General features: G+C 41.6%; 2 protein-coding genes across 5 annotated transcripts in view; one reads left to right on the top strand and one right to left on the bottom strand.

Moving 5' to 3' along the window:
• Positions 1–12,716, bottom strand: part of STRN3 (striatin 3) — a 107,106-nt gene extending 94,390 nt beyond the window's left edge. For 2 of the 3 annotated variants that reach the window (XM_043554331.1, XM_043554334.1), the window contains exon 1: positions 12,053–12,614. In XM_043554331.1, coding sequence (XP_043410266.1) covers positions 12,053–12,334 — 282 coding nt within the window. In that variant the 5' untranslated portion in view covers positions 12,335–12,614. Of the gene's footprint in view, positions 1–12,052 lie in introns of all 3 variants that reach the window. The other variant, XM_043554332.1, reaches the window with a different exon arrangement.
• Positions 11,638–14,543, top strand: part of AP4S1 (adaptor related protein complex 4 subunit sigma 1) — a 51,034-nt gene continuing 48,128 nt past the window's right edge. Inside the window, exon 1 of one of the 2 annotated variants that reach the window (XM_043554337.1) lies at positions 11,638–11,931. The gene's annotated coding sequence lies outside the window, so the exon portion shown is untranslated. The remainder of the gene's footprint in view (positions 11,932–14,543) is intronic. The other variant, XM_043554335.1, reaches the window with a different exon arrangement.

Consider the following 14,543-nt stretch of genomic DNA (forward strand, 5'->3'; position numbering starts at 1 on the left):
TGGCTCAGTCGGTTGAGCACCCAACTTTGGCTCAGGTCCACGATCTCACGGTTCGTGGGTTCGAGCCCCACGTAGCTCTGTGCTGACAGCTCAGAGCCTAGAGCCTGCTTTGGATTCTGTGTCTCCCTCTCTCTCTCTGCCCCTCCCCAACTTGCACCCGGTCTCTCTTTCTCTCAAAAATAAACATTAAAATAAAAATTTAAGGGGCACCTGGGTGGCTCAGTTGGTTAAGTGTCTGACTTCAGCTCAGGTCATGATCTCACAGTCTGTGGGGTTCAAGGCCTGCATCGGCCTCTGTGCTTACAGCTCAGAGCCTGGAGCCTGCTTTGGATTCTGTGTCTCTTTCTCTCTAGCCCTTCCCCACTCACACTCTGTCTCTCTCTCTCAACATTAATGTTAATATACAAACATTAAAAAAAATTTAATACCAATAGAAGGAATGAGGATTTTGAAGAGAAAGCAGATGGAGAAATGGACTATACCCAATCATTAATAACCTTTTATTATTCAGGTTCCTAAATCTGGCTGATAATCAAAGTTACCAGGTATACATTTCAAAAACCCAGATTCCCCCTCAGATTCCTTAATCACAATGATGAGGAATGGAATATAGGAATCTGTGCTTTTAAAGCATTCCAAGTGATTATGATCATTAACTAGGTTTGGGAGCCACCATAGGTCCCACTCTTGTACAATTAGAGACTTTAGAAGTATCTCCAGATATAGTTAATCATTACCTTTGGTAGCTCTTGAGCCAATGGCAAAGTGCTATTAACAATTAGTCATTCTTTTACACTAAACCACTAAAAAACCTTTTAAAATAAATATATACTAAATGTTCTAAATAATAGTGTGGCTGCCGTTTACTGAACAATTATTCATAAATGACTAGAAACAACGCCCAACATCATTCCAACCAAAACCAAAGTAAATGACAGGAGAGAAGAAAATAGAGAATACAATTTAAAAATAGGCAAAAGATCTGAAAAGACACCTCACCAAAGAAGATATAAAGATGGCAAAGAAAACATATGAAAAGATGCTCAACATTGTGTCATTAGGGAACTGCAAATTAAAGCAAGATACCACTACACACCTATTAGAATGTCTAAAATCCAAAACATGACAACATCAAATGCTGACAAAGATGCGGCACAACAAGAATTCTCATTCATAGTGGCACCTCAGTTGGTTAAGCATCCAACTCTTTGATTTCGGTTCAGTTCATGATCTCACAGTTCATGGTTCGTGCTTCCTGAGTTCGAGCCCCATGTTAGGCTTTGTGCTTGGGATTCTCTCTCTCCCTCCCCCACTCCTGTGAGCTCTCATAATAAATAAATAAACTTAAAAAAAGAAAAGATTTCTCATTCATTGCTGGTGGGAATGCAAAATGGTACAGTCACTTTGAAAGACTATTAGGCAGTTTCTTAAAAAACTAAACATACCTTTATCATATAATTCAGCAAGTAAGCTCCCTGTTATTTACCTACATAACCTGAAAACTTATGTGCACACAAAAACCTCTACATGAATGTCACTTCATAATTGCCAAATCTTGGAAGCAGCAATAAGGTCCTTCAATAGGTGGACAGGGGTGACTGGCTGGCTCAGAGAGTGGAGCATGCGACTTTGCTCTCAGGGTTTCAAGTTCGAGCCCCACTTTGGGTGAAGAAATTACTTAAAAATGAAATATTCAGGGGTGCCTGGGTGGCTCAGTTGGTTAAGCATCCAACTTTGGCTCAGGTCATGATCTCACAGTTCATGAGTTTGAGCCACTCATCCAGATCTCTGCTATCAGCAAAGAGCCTACTTCAGATTCTCGGTCACCCTCTCTATGCCCCTCCCCACCTCATGCATGCTCTCTCAAAAATAAAAACATTTAAATTTTAAAAAATGAAATCTTTAAAAAAAATTGGTGGACAAATAAAGTGCAGTACATATATACAATGAAATATTATTCAGCACTAAATAAAAAGATCAAGCCACAAAAAGACATTTAAGAAGGAATCTTGAACATTGCTGAGTGAACTGACATTCTGGAGAAAGCAAAACTATGGAAGACAGTAAAAGAGCACTAGCTAGCTGCCCAGGGTTTGGGGAGAAAAAAGAAATAGGTGGAACACATGGTATTTTTAGGGCAGTGAATCTATTTTGTATACTATAAAGGTAGACACAGGTCATTATACATTTGTTAAAAACCAAAGAACATACAATACAAAGGGTGAACCTTAATATAAACTATAGACTGGTTGATAATGATGGGTCAATGGTGGCTCACCGGTTATAACAAATATACCAAAATAGTGGGACTATCGATGGAGAAGAGGTTGAAAAGTGTATTTTCCCCCCAAATTTTGCTGTAAACCTAAAATTGCTCTAAGAAATAGTGAATGAGAAAGAGAGGATAGAGGAAGAAAAAATTTGAAACCAAAAGAAAATTAAATAAACTCAAGGGAAAAAGCATTTTGTAAAAAGAAAAAAATGATTAAAAAAATACATTTCAAAGTTAAAAAAGGGGCACATGGCTGGATCAGTCTGAAAAGCATGTGGCTCTTGAGTTCAAGCCCCACCCTAGGGTAAAGATTACTTAAAACAAGCAAACTTCAAAATTAAAAAAAAAAAAAAAAAAGTAAGGGTGGAACCCTCCTGCATTGCTGGTGGGAAAGTAAAATGGTGCAGTCATTTTGGAAAATAGTTTGGTAGTTCCTCAAAAAGTTAAACATAAAATTCCTCAAAAAAGTTGAACATGAGCCAGCAATGACACTCCTAAGTATATACCCAGGAGTTGTAAATGTAAGTTTACACAAAAACCTGTGCACAAATGGAAACAGCAGCATTATTCATGACAGCCAAAATGTAGAAACACCCAAATGTCTACCAACTGATGGACAAAATTTGGTATATCCACACAACAGAGTATTATCCAACCATAAAAAGGAAAAAAAGTACTGCTACATGCCACAACATGAACCTTGAAAACATTGTCTTAAGTGAAAGTCACAAAAAGCCACATATTGTATGATATGGAATCCTATTAGTGGTAGTATGCAATATCCAGAGTAGGCAAACCCATAGAGATGGAAAGTATTATTTCTTTCACAGAGACAGAAAGTAGTGGTTGCTGGGGGAGGGGAAGGGCATTGGGACTAACTGCTAATAGGTGCAGTTTCTTTGTGGAATGATGAAAATATTCTGAAATAAAACAATGACGACGACTACACAACATAGTGTATATCACATAACATATACTAAAATCCACAAAATGTACATTCCATAAAGGGTAAATTTTATGTTATATGAATTATATCTCAATTTCTAAACAACTTTTTTAAAATCTAAGAGTGGCCCTACGGACAGAATGTTCCTAAGCACTAACAACAGCCTGCTAACATAAAACATAACTCTCAACAGTGTAGTCTTACCCTCTCCCTCCCCTTCCCCCAGAAAGAAAATAAACCATTTCCAGTCAAGCCCCTAGATCCAACCAACCATGTTATAGGAAAAACAAACAGAACAGAATATATTAAGCTATACTATAGGGAAGGGCTCAGCAAAATGCAGACTCTGGGAACCTTTATAAGGACCAAACACCTGATTTCTTTAAAAAAAAAAAAAAAAAAAAAAAAAGGAAGAGAGAAAGAAAGAAAGAAAAAGAATGGCAAGAAAAAGATGGAGAGAGTTCCAATCGAATAATGGTGTGTAGTTATCTTTTAAAGTCCTTATCTTTTAGATACACACTGAAATATTCATAGATGCAATTATATGACGGAGATTTACTAGAAATACTCTAGGATGGGGAGGAGTGGATACAAGTATAAGTAAAATAAGACTGGTCAAGTTTAAGATGAGTGACAAGTCTGTGGAAGATCACAGGTACCATATTATTTTTGTGTATATTTAGAACTTTCCATAATAAAAAAAATGAGTATATGCAACACAATCATATTTACAATGTAGAAAATAAACTGTTAAGACAGGGGCGTGGATGGAGGGAAACTGATAGGAGATTTCAGAGAATTCAGGCAGGAGGAACACCCTGAAGGAAGACAGTGAAGTGAAGAAATGAAAATCACAGATTAAACCAGGATAATTTCCCCAGGTCAGTGGTTATCAGGCTTCAGGGATATTCTATGCAAAATTTTTCACCCGTCCTTTTTTTTTTTTTTTAAACTAAAAGAGGCTTCGCAACTTTCATTATATATGCAAAGGAGACTAAAATCCCAAAATATTAATTACTAGATTAAAATTTTTTTAGCATATTAATACAATCTATATTAGATAGGCCCTTGAATCACTGTAATCCAGTTAACACACTTTCAAAGCTCCTTCCAGCTTTAGAACTTCCTTCCAATTTAAATACCATGGTTAGGTACTCATACTTCAGATCTAAAAGTATTCTTACCCTCTGGGGGCTTTACGACAATTAGATAAGCTAACATAGTAAGAATTTAAATTTTTGGCATATAGAAATTGCTCAGTAAATGTTACCCGTTTATCTGAAAGTCCATTGTCTACATAGATTTCCCATCATCATTTATTGTCTCACCATCCTGTAAGTTTCTGGTTTATCACATTTTATTATTTCTGGAATACAAGCTTCATGAGGGAAAGGTCCTTATTTCATACATCATTTTGTGCCTAGCACAAAATAACACTCAAATATATTCACTGAATAATTACACTAGATAGAATCAATAAAACTCAAGACTCAATGATGACAAGGATGGTGATAAATGTTAACAGAGGAAAAGGAGAATAAGTAAGTTGTAAAAATAAGTGTGTTGTATGGGTAGGGAGAAGCAGGCATTTGAGATGAACTGAATAATTAAATTTATTATTTTTTTAATGTCTATTTATTTTGAGAGGGAGAGAGAGAGAGAGCATGTGCATGCATAGGAAAGAGGGAGAGAGAGAGAGATGGGGAGGGAGGGAGGGAGGGAGGGAAGGGTGGGGGGGGAGAGAGACAGACAGACAATCCCAAGCAGGCTCTACCCGGTTAGAGTGGAGCCCTATGCGGGCTCAAACTCACCAACTGAAATCATGACCTGAGGTGCTGAAATCAAGAGTCAGATGCTTAAGTGACCCAGGCCATGCAGGCACACCTGAAAGTTTTGACTTTAAAGTAACAAGTTAGACAGGAAATTAGAAATAGGAGACATTTGAAAACCAAACCAAAAAAATCTAGTAGTCATAAGAATACTGTTTGTAAAGGCAGCCTGTCCAGCCTGCCTGCTACTTGCATGATCTCGGGCCCATTAATTAACCTCTGCGTCCCAATATTCTAGTGAGTGCCCCCCCCCCCCCGACAACCCCCTCAAACCCAACAACAAAAGAAATCAACTGTGCCAACCTCACTGGGTTGTTTTAGGATTAAAGGAATTAATACTGAAGCACTGGAATAACACTCAGCAAACAGTAACCAAAAGATGTTAGATAGTAAGAGCTAAGCAGTAGCTGAAAATCTGATTCCGAATGAAACATACAGCCAATATACTAAGAGAACAAGAGTCCCAGAGAATAACTGGGAACAATGGAGAGGTGGTAACATGAAGAAAAGTTTTAAGTGGACAAAAGGGAAACTAGAGAATTACATAGTAGAAGCCAAAGAAAAGGATTTTAAAGAAGAAATAGTCAAGAGCAAAAAGTGCTGGTTAAGTGTATCAAGTCTGTAAAAAGGCCACATGATTTGGCAACTTGAAGGCTGACCATCAAAAGAAAAAAAAAAACACGTCCTACAAGGTGTTCAGACAGGTTTGAGAGAGTAAGGCAAAAGGGCCGACTATACAGCAGAGTTGAGGGGTAAAAAGAGGAAGAGAGAATTCTAGATTAGTGGTCCCTAGACTTTTTGTTTGCAAGAACTTCAAAAACAGGGAAAATGACATAAGGTTGCGTCCTCTTAATTCTATCAAAGTTTGTTTCCTCTGTTGTCACCATCATTTGAAATAGGGAACTGCATTAACAGTGAAAATTTATGAAGCCTAAAACTCTGAGAATAAAGGGAATGGCTTTACACAAAACCACCATACTGTTCATATTTTTGTAATTTCATAGATTAATAATAATGAAATAAGGGAGCCTTGGTGGCTCAGCAGGTTAAGCATCTGACTCTTGATTTCCACTCAGGTCATGATCTCAGGGTCATGAGGTTGTGAGACTGAGCCCTTCAAAGGGTGTGGGGTCTGCTTAAGATTATTCTCTCCCACCCTCTCCCTCTCAAAAAAAAAAAAAAAAGTTGTAAGCAACTTAAGCAAATTACCTACGAAGGTCTTTAAGTGGCAACATCTGTCAAGTCATGACAAATCTGTAGGCCAGGATGTGCAAACACAAACACTAATTAAAAGTTTTACATTTGTTGGGACTCCTGGGTGGCTCAGATTAACCATCCAACTCTTGATTTAGGCTCAGGTCATGATCTCACAATTTGTGAGAACAAGCCCCATGTCCGGCTCTGTGCCGACAGACAGCACAAAGCCTGCCTGCTTTGGGATTCTCTCCCTCTCTCAAAATAAATAAATAAATAAATAAACTTAAAAAATTTTTTTTTACATTTGTTGCATAATAGTTTTAGAACACGAACTCCTGGACTACATTTTCTATGCATTATCTATGTCATATTTTTATAGCTAACAAGCATTTGGTGTGTATAAGTACATATATTACATACCATTACAGAGAAAAACAGGAGGACACATTTGCAACATACATAAACTACAACTGGCACACAATTGAGGTTCAATAAAACTATGTTGAAATGTACCAATGTGTACCACATAATGGTGGATAAAGAATTACAGGGGTGCCTGGTGGCTCAGTTGGTTAAGCGTCCGGCTTTGACTCAGGTCGTGATCTCGCCGTTTGTTGAGTTCGAGCCCTGCGTCGGTCGGGCTCTGTGCTGACCGCTCAGAGCCTGGAGCCTGCCTAGGATTCTGTGTCTCCCTCTCTCTCTGCCCCTCCCCCGCTCATGCTGTCTCTCTGTCTCTCAAAAATAAATAAACATTAAAAAAAAAAAAGAGGGGCGCCTGGGTGGCGCAGTCAGTTGAGCGTCCGACTTCAGCCAGGTCACGATCTCGCCGTCTGTGAGTTCGAGCCCCACGTCGGGCTCTGGGCTGATGGCTCAGAGCCTGGAGCCTGTTTCCGATTCTGTGTCTCCCTCTCTCTCTGCCCCTCCCCCGTTCATGCTCTGTCTCTCTCTGTCCCAAAAATAAATAAAAACGTTGAAAAAAAAAAATTAAAAAAAAAAAAGAATTACAAGTCAGATTCCCTTTCTATAAAAAATGTTAAGACAACATAATACAGTGGTTATAAAAGTGGTAATAAGACAACAGGCTTTGGATTCATACAAACCAAGGTTCAAATCTCAGCTGCAATACCTTACAGGTGAGTGACCTTGGCAAAGTTATTTCACCTGTTTACCTCACCTATAAAATAGGAATGATATCTACCTCATAAGGTTGTAGTGCTCATCAAATGTCAGTTATAATTTTTCCATAACATGAATTGCCAAAATCCCCAAACGGTCTATCTTTTACAAGTCCTAGACCAAATTAATCCAAAAGTCTGGAAGATAAGGCGGCGACCTGCATAGTTTTAAAAGTTTTACAAGTGATTCTGATTAGCACCCTCACTTAGGAATCATCGTCCTAGAGCCTTACTACTCAAGCTTTACCTGAATCCCATGTAAGTTAATATCACAAGAATAAAATAGCACTATTAAGACATGATCCTCTACTTTAGTTCCAAGTTGCTAGGACAGACCTTTACCCAAAGCACTTTTTACAGAGAACAGAACCACACTGCAAAGTTCCAATTTAAAATCCTTTCCAAAGCCAGGGAAAATATGATTTCATATTGAAATTTTACATCAAAACTGGGAATACCTTAACCTAGTCATATTTGTTATTGAATAGTTTTTTTTTAATTTTTTTTTTCAACGTTTATTTATTTTTGGGACAGAGAGAGACAGAGCATGAACGGGGGAGGGGCAGAGAGAGAGGGAGACACAGAATCAGAAACAGGCTCCAGGCTCTGAGCCATCAGCCCAGAGCCTGATGCGGGGCTCGAACTCACGGACCGCAAGATCGTGACCTGGCTGAAGTCGGACGCTTAACCGACTGCGCCACCCAGGTGCCCCTGTTATTGAAATAGTTCTAATACTGAACATTTTTTGGTCACTTCATCTATACATCAACAGTGACCCAAGGCTGTACACAATGATATTTAAACTTTCTTATACGTTATCATTCTTTAAAATAAGTTTAAGTTTACAGTCAAAATACAGTGATGCTTCACCTAAACTCTAATAAATTTTTCATTTGACACATTTTTTTTTTTTAAGATTTTAGTTTTTGGGGCACCTGGGTGGCTCAGTTGGTTAAGTGTCCGACTTCGGCCCAGGTCATGATCTCGCGGTTCGTGAGTTCGAGCCCCGCGTCGGGCTCTGTGCTGACAGCTCAGAGCCTGGAGCTTGCTTTGGATTCTGTGTGCCCTTCTCTCTCTGCCCCTCCCCGGCTCATGCCCTGTCTCTCTCTGTCTCAAAAATAGTAAAAATATTAAAAAAAAAAAAAAAAAGAAAAAGAAAAAAAAAGATTTTAGTTTTTAAGCAATCTCTACATTGAACGAGGGGCTTGAACTTACAACCCTGAGATCAAGAGTTGCATGCTCTACCGACTGAGCCAGCCAGGCAATCCTTGACACATACATTTTTAAGTGTTTATTTTTGAGACACAGAGAAAGAGAGAGGCAAGAGAGGGGGGACAGAGAGAAAGACTGAGGCAAGAGAGGGGGGTACAGAAGCGGGTTTGGTGCTGACAGCAGAGAGCTGGATGCAGGGCTCAAACTCACGAACCATGAGATCATGACCTGAGCAGAAGTCAGACACTAAACCAACTGAGACACCCAGGCACCCCAACACATACATTTTTAAAGTGCTTCTCACAAGCAATCCTATTCAGGACTGAAGTTATCTAAAGTAAATTCAGTATTCCAGAAGCAAACCTGAAACCCAATTAACTAAGGAACCCAACAAAACATTTTAGAGAAATATGAAGAACAAAATCATACAAATATAATCACGAACATTTTATTCCAAAAGAATCTCTGTGAAATAATGAAAATCTCTGGAAACAAGAGTCTAGAAACACTGTAGAATTTGTTCAAAATAAACAAACAAAAAAAACTTACAATGGCTTTATCAGGACTAATATGCCAATAGCACATCAACTGGAAAGCAAACAAGGAAAAGGAATCTTAGAAGATTTTTATGGGTGCCTGGGTGGCTCAGTCGGTTGGGCGTCCAACTTCGGCCCAGGTCATGATCTCATGGTTTGTGAGTTCGAGCCCCGCATCGGGCTCTGTGCTGACAGCCTGCAGCCTGGAACCCGCTTTGGATCCTGTGTCTCCCCCTCTCTCTGCCCCTCCCCTGCTCGTGCTCAGTCTCTATCTCTCAATAATGAATAAATGTTAAAAAAATTAAAAAAAAATTTTTTATTACCATTACTGGCAAAGAGAACTAAAAGGGAAAGAAAGGGCTAAGGCAGACAATAGAGATCTCATTAAGTTATAGATTTTATTAATTTAGACACAAATAAGACATTTCTTCAGATACTTAAATTAGTGGAGCTTATAAATGCATTGTTAACTTGCAAAGTGTTAAAATCCAATATTTCAAGGTACTTACAGGGCAAAACAAACGTCTCACCCTCTAGGGCGGGGGAATACAAGCTTTCATACCATAGTGCAAAGGTCATAGACACTGTATCCAGGGACTGGTGAGGTATTATTTAGTGAGTCCAGGCCTTGTGCGTTTGTAAATGCAATTTTAAAAAATAACTGTCCCACTATCTTCACAAAAATATTCTTTGCAACATAGTATAGTAAAAAGTTGTGTATCAGTAGAACTCTATAAATCCCAGACATTTTAAACCACATTATACACAAGTTTAAAGAAACAACAGACAATTCTTACCTAAGCTTTTTGAAAACTATACTTTTAAAAGTCCAAAAGTATATCAAAGCACAATTTTATTTTATTTTTTTTTTAAATTTTTTTTTCAACGTTTTTATTTATTTTTGGGACAGAGAGAGACAGAGCATGAACGGGGGAGGGGCAGAGAGAGAGGGAGACACAGAATCGGAAACAGGCTCCAGGCTCTGAGCCATCAGCCCAGAGCCTGACGCGGGGCTCGAACTCCCGGACCGCGAGATCGTGACCTGGCTGAAGTCGGACGCTTAACCGACTGCGCCACCCAGGCGCCCGTCAAAGCACAATTTTAAAACACTGAATTGACTAACAGGTATTAACTTGTAATTAATTTTTTTGAAGACTTGATAAAGAGTCAAGAAATATAAACACCAATGCTTTTTTTTTTGTTTTTCAAGTAGGTTCCAGGCTGTGGAGCCCCAAGTGGGGCTTCAACTGATGACCCTGAGATCGAGATCTGCCCTGAGATCAAGAGTCTGACACTTAACTGACTAAGCCACTCACGGCGCCCCGAAACATCCTTACCCTGTAAAAAATGTTTTTAAAGTTTATATTTGAGAGGTAGAGAGAGACAGAGAGAGCGCGCGTTGGAAGCGCAGAGAGAGCGAGACACAGAATCCGAAGCAGGCTCCAGGCTCTGAGCTGTCAGCACAGAGCCCTGCTCGGGCTCAAACTCACAGATGGCAAGATCTTGACCTGAGCCGAAGTCAGACACTTAGCCAACTGAGCCACCCAGGCATCCCAACATCCTTACTTTTTTAAAAGTTTAGCTTCAACAACTTTGTAGAGTCCAATAAAAGTTTACTAACTCAAAATTAAAGTAATATACATTTGTTTGAAGACACTCTAATCCAATCTTCCTTCTTTAAACACTACATTTTCCTAACTATTCACCAACATATATGACGTATATATCAGCCAACACTACTGCTTACATTCTAAATATATACCAGTCTGAAGAACAGGTGCGACACTATTTAGATGCATGCTTTTTTCTTCTAAGCCTAAATTTGCCCTGGAAAGGGATTTAAAAATAAACACAAATACCCAAGAGTTGAACAATCCTCTTAAAAAGATATAGCCGTTCTGAAATTCAAGACATGAGCGCTTCAGCTACCAACATCTTCCAAAAGTTAACCAGCCTATCAAAGTTTCACCTTAAAAAGATCAAATAAGGCTCAATTATTAAGTGTCCTGAGGATATTTAACTTTGCTTCCCCTGTGTTAGTAACGTGGGAAAGTACGTTTTACTTCAAGCTAGTATTAAATCTTTTCTCAGTCGTTTCATAAAGACAGCAGAGATACTCTGGTTTGGCTTTTTATGGATAAAGGGGATGGAGGAGGAGGAGGCCGGCTGAAGGGTACTCTAAAAAGAAAAACTCAATTTAGGGAAGCACAGATGAGTCAGTCACTGAGGAAGAACTAACTAAAAGAGAACCTAAGTGAATAAGGCAGCATCCCAGGTAAGAAGGTACCTAAAGTTGGCGACAGGAAATGAAAACTTCACAAGTATGCAGCAAGACCTGGAAAGAAGCGTGGCTGTCAAGGGGCAAGTGCGTACCAACTCCGGGGGAGGGGGCCAAAAATGCCAAATCGGATGGGGGGGGCGGGTGATGAGGAAAAAGGTAATAAAATGTCCATCCCAAACCCCTTCCTCGGGTTCTCCATCTCAACAGGCACAATCACAAACCACCTCAATGCCCAGTAACCCCAAGCCGGACTATCCCACAGAAAGGAGTTTAGTCCCAAACCCCGGAGGCCCGGCAGGCCGCCTCCAGAGGAGCCCCCGCAGACGCCATACTAAAAGTCAAAATGGCTGCCCCAAGGAAGCCCGCACCGCGCAGCTAAGAAGGGTTGGGGAACAAGCTTCTGCAGGAAAGGGGGAGGGGGGCTCTCGGAAGAGCCGTCGCCAGAACCATAGGCAGGAGTATCGCCCCCCCCGAGATGCACAGGTAGGTTCCCCTTGGCCTCCCAAGGCCCGGGGCTCGGACGGAGGGGAGTCCCGGCCCCACCCCCCCCCCGACCGGGAACCCTGCCGCCGCAGCCGTCCCGCACACCGCCCCAGCGAGGTACCTGCAGTTCGGCCCGCTCCACCTCCCAGTGCGCCCGCTCCATCTCGAACCGAGCCCACTCGTGCTGGATGTAGTGCAGGATCCCTGGGATAGTGTATTGCTGCGGCCGGGACAGCTCCGGGCCTGACGCGGGACCCGCTCCCTCGGCGGCTGGAGGACCCCCGCCGCCCGCCGCTCCATTCCCCCCTGGCGAAAGGCTCATGTTCCCCCCAGGTCCCTGCTGCTGCCGTGGAGGGGCCGCCATCCCCGGGCCGCTACCACCGCCTCCGGCAAGCTCGTCCATTGTGTGTGGGGCCCCGGCCGGGGCGCAGGGCGAGAAGCCGACGGCTGGGGGAAGGGCCGGGGAGGGTGGCCCCGCGCTGGCGGCGGGGCGGAGGCCGGCTGGGAGAGGAGCGAGGAGGGGGTCGGTGCTGTATGCTTGCCGTGGGTCAGAGTAGGGAGCTGCCGGTCGCCGCCATTACAGTCCCTCCTCCATCTGTCCGTCTCACTCACTCACTTTAGGGAAAGGGGGGGGGCGCGGCGGGAGGGGGAGAGGGGGCTGGGTTGGGAAGGGGATAGACGTAGGGCCGTCACAACCGCGCAGCATGCCGGGTAGAGAACGCCGCTGCCGCCGCACGCCCAGCAGCCAAATAGAGTGCGGCCTCACCATACGCAGGCGTACTGAAGACTCAGTAAGGGTTGGCGTTTGAGGCTGGGTATGAGCTCTAGCCCCGCCCCTAGGCCCTCCCTCAGACTTGCTCCGGGTGTCACCGTGTGGGTACCGGAACGTGAGCCACTCGCGCTCTTGGGAGCCAACCGGTCTCATGCCGCCAACAATTTCCGTCGCTCAGTCACCAAGCCCCCAGGGCGCCTTTCCCCACCCAAGGGTCTCAGCAGCATGCCTGCCTACAGAGCTGGGTTTTAACCTGGCTGGGCGCTCTGGCCAGCCGCAGCCGGTCCCGGATTCCTGACGTTGCTTTTGCATTCCTTGCGTGTTTCAGGATGTCCCAGAGGGTCGGGCCTCTTTCTGTGCTTGTCACTCGTTCTTTCTCTGGTTTCTTAGCACCAGTCAGTTTCTGAGGCTTTGGGGACGTTGTCTTTTGGCAAATTGCCCAGATCCTTCCGGACATGGTGACTGATCCCGGTCTCCGTTTGGAGCCCGGATTTAGCTAATTCTGCGCTTTGGGTCGCCCGTCGCAACTTGTTCCAGTTTGCCTCGCCTCTTCTTTCCTATCTGGGGTGGGTTGTGGGGGTGGGGGGAGGAGCAGGAACGAATGTTTTCATTTTTTTCTTGGGAGAAGGGATAGTGAAAAACTTTAGGTCTTGACGGTGATGCGTTGAGGGAGAAATAACTTTGAAAGGGACTTAGACTAAAATGCAATGTTTTACAATGAATAGGTTTACAAATAGCAGGATTCATAGCAGAATCTTTTGATGAAAATAGAAAATAAACGCATCGTGAATACAACGTAAAATCCTAGATGAACAGCTGAAGATGTTTTCCTGGATCATTAAACGATGTTTGAATGAATACAATATACAAGCTTAATCTTTTAAGTACCATAGTGTGTGTTTTTATGTGCTTAGGTTGACAGGAAACATTCTTAATGAGCTAATAAGCTTCTAAAGAAAGTTAATATAGCTACTAACCTCTTGACTGAAAATTACGACAAAAGTAATATTTAACGATATAATAAGGAAAAGATGTTAACAATTAAAGCTGTGCAGGAAAATTGCACATAAAACTGATGGCATTAACTTTTTTTCTCTACTACCAATAAAATTATCACTATGGAATACACACAACCACTCAAGGTATAATTTCAAAAAGATAAAAATAGTACATCTTATTTTATCATGTCTGCTTTACTGTTATTACAGTTTAATGGACAGCATTGGACTTGTAACCCATGTTGCCATGTTTTATTTGTATATGAACTGGGGTCTTAGGTCACATTATTAAGAACTATGTTTCCATATTATTAAAGTACTATTTCTCCATTTTATAGTGACCAACATACAACCTGCTTTCACTCCTCTTCCTTTTTGAGGGGACTGATAACACATAAAAAGTTACAAAATATGTCTCCCAAGAAATATGTGTGAGCAGTTGTGATTGATCTTTGTCCTCAACTGAAGAAGAACATGTGCACTTGTACTTCCTACTGGTACCTCAAGCTCAAGTAAAGACTTAGATTTATAATCCTTCTATTTTCCTCCCCACCTTCAAAAACAAACAATTCTGTTTCTTTTCTATTACCTATCTTGTTAAGTGGCATATTCAAACCCGAGGTCTAGCAATTGTTCTAGTACCTTCCTTTCACTCAACTCTCATATCCAATCCCTTTCTCAGTAACATCCTTCATTTTTATTACTTATCTATTTCATATCTATTCCATCATCTTTATTCATGTGTTAAATTTAAATGTTCACACCTCTACTCTTCTCTTACCTCCACTACCACTGATGCCTGAGGGATCTTCAGAAGGCAGATCTGATTCTGTTATTCCCTG

Source organism: Prionailurus bengalensis, chromosome B3 (assembly GCF_016509475.1).
Source record: "Prionailurus bengalensis isolate Pbe53 chromosome B3, Fcat_Pben_1.1_paternal_pri, whole genome shotgun sequence".
Taxonomy (NCBI): domain Eukaryota; kingdom Metazoa; phylum Chordata; class Mammalia; order Carnivora; family Felidae; genus Prionailurus; species Prionailurus bengalensis.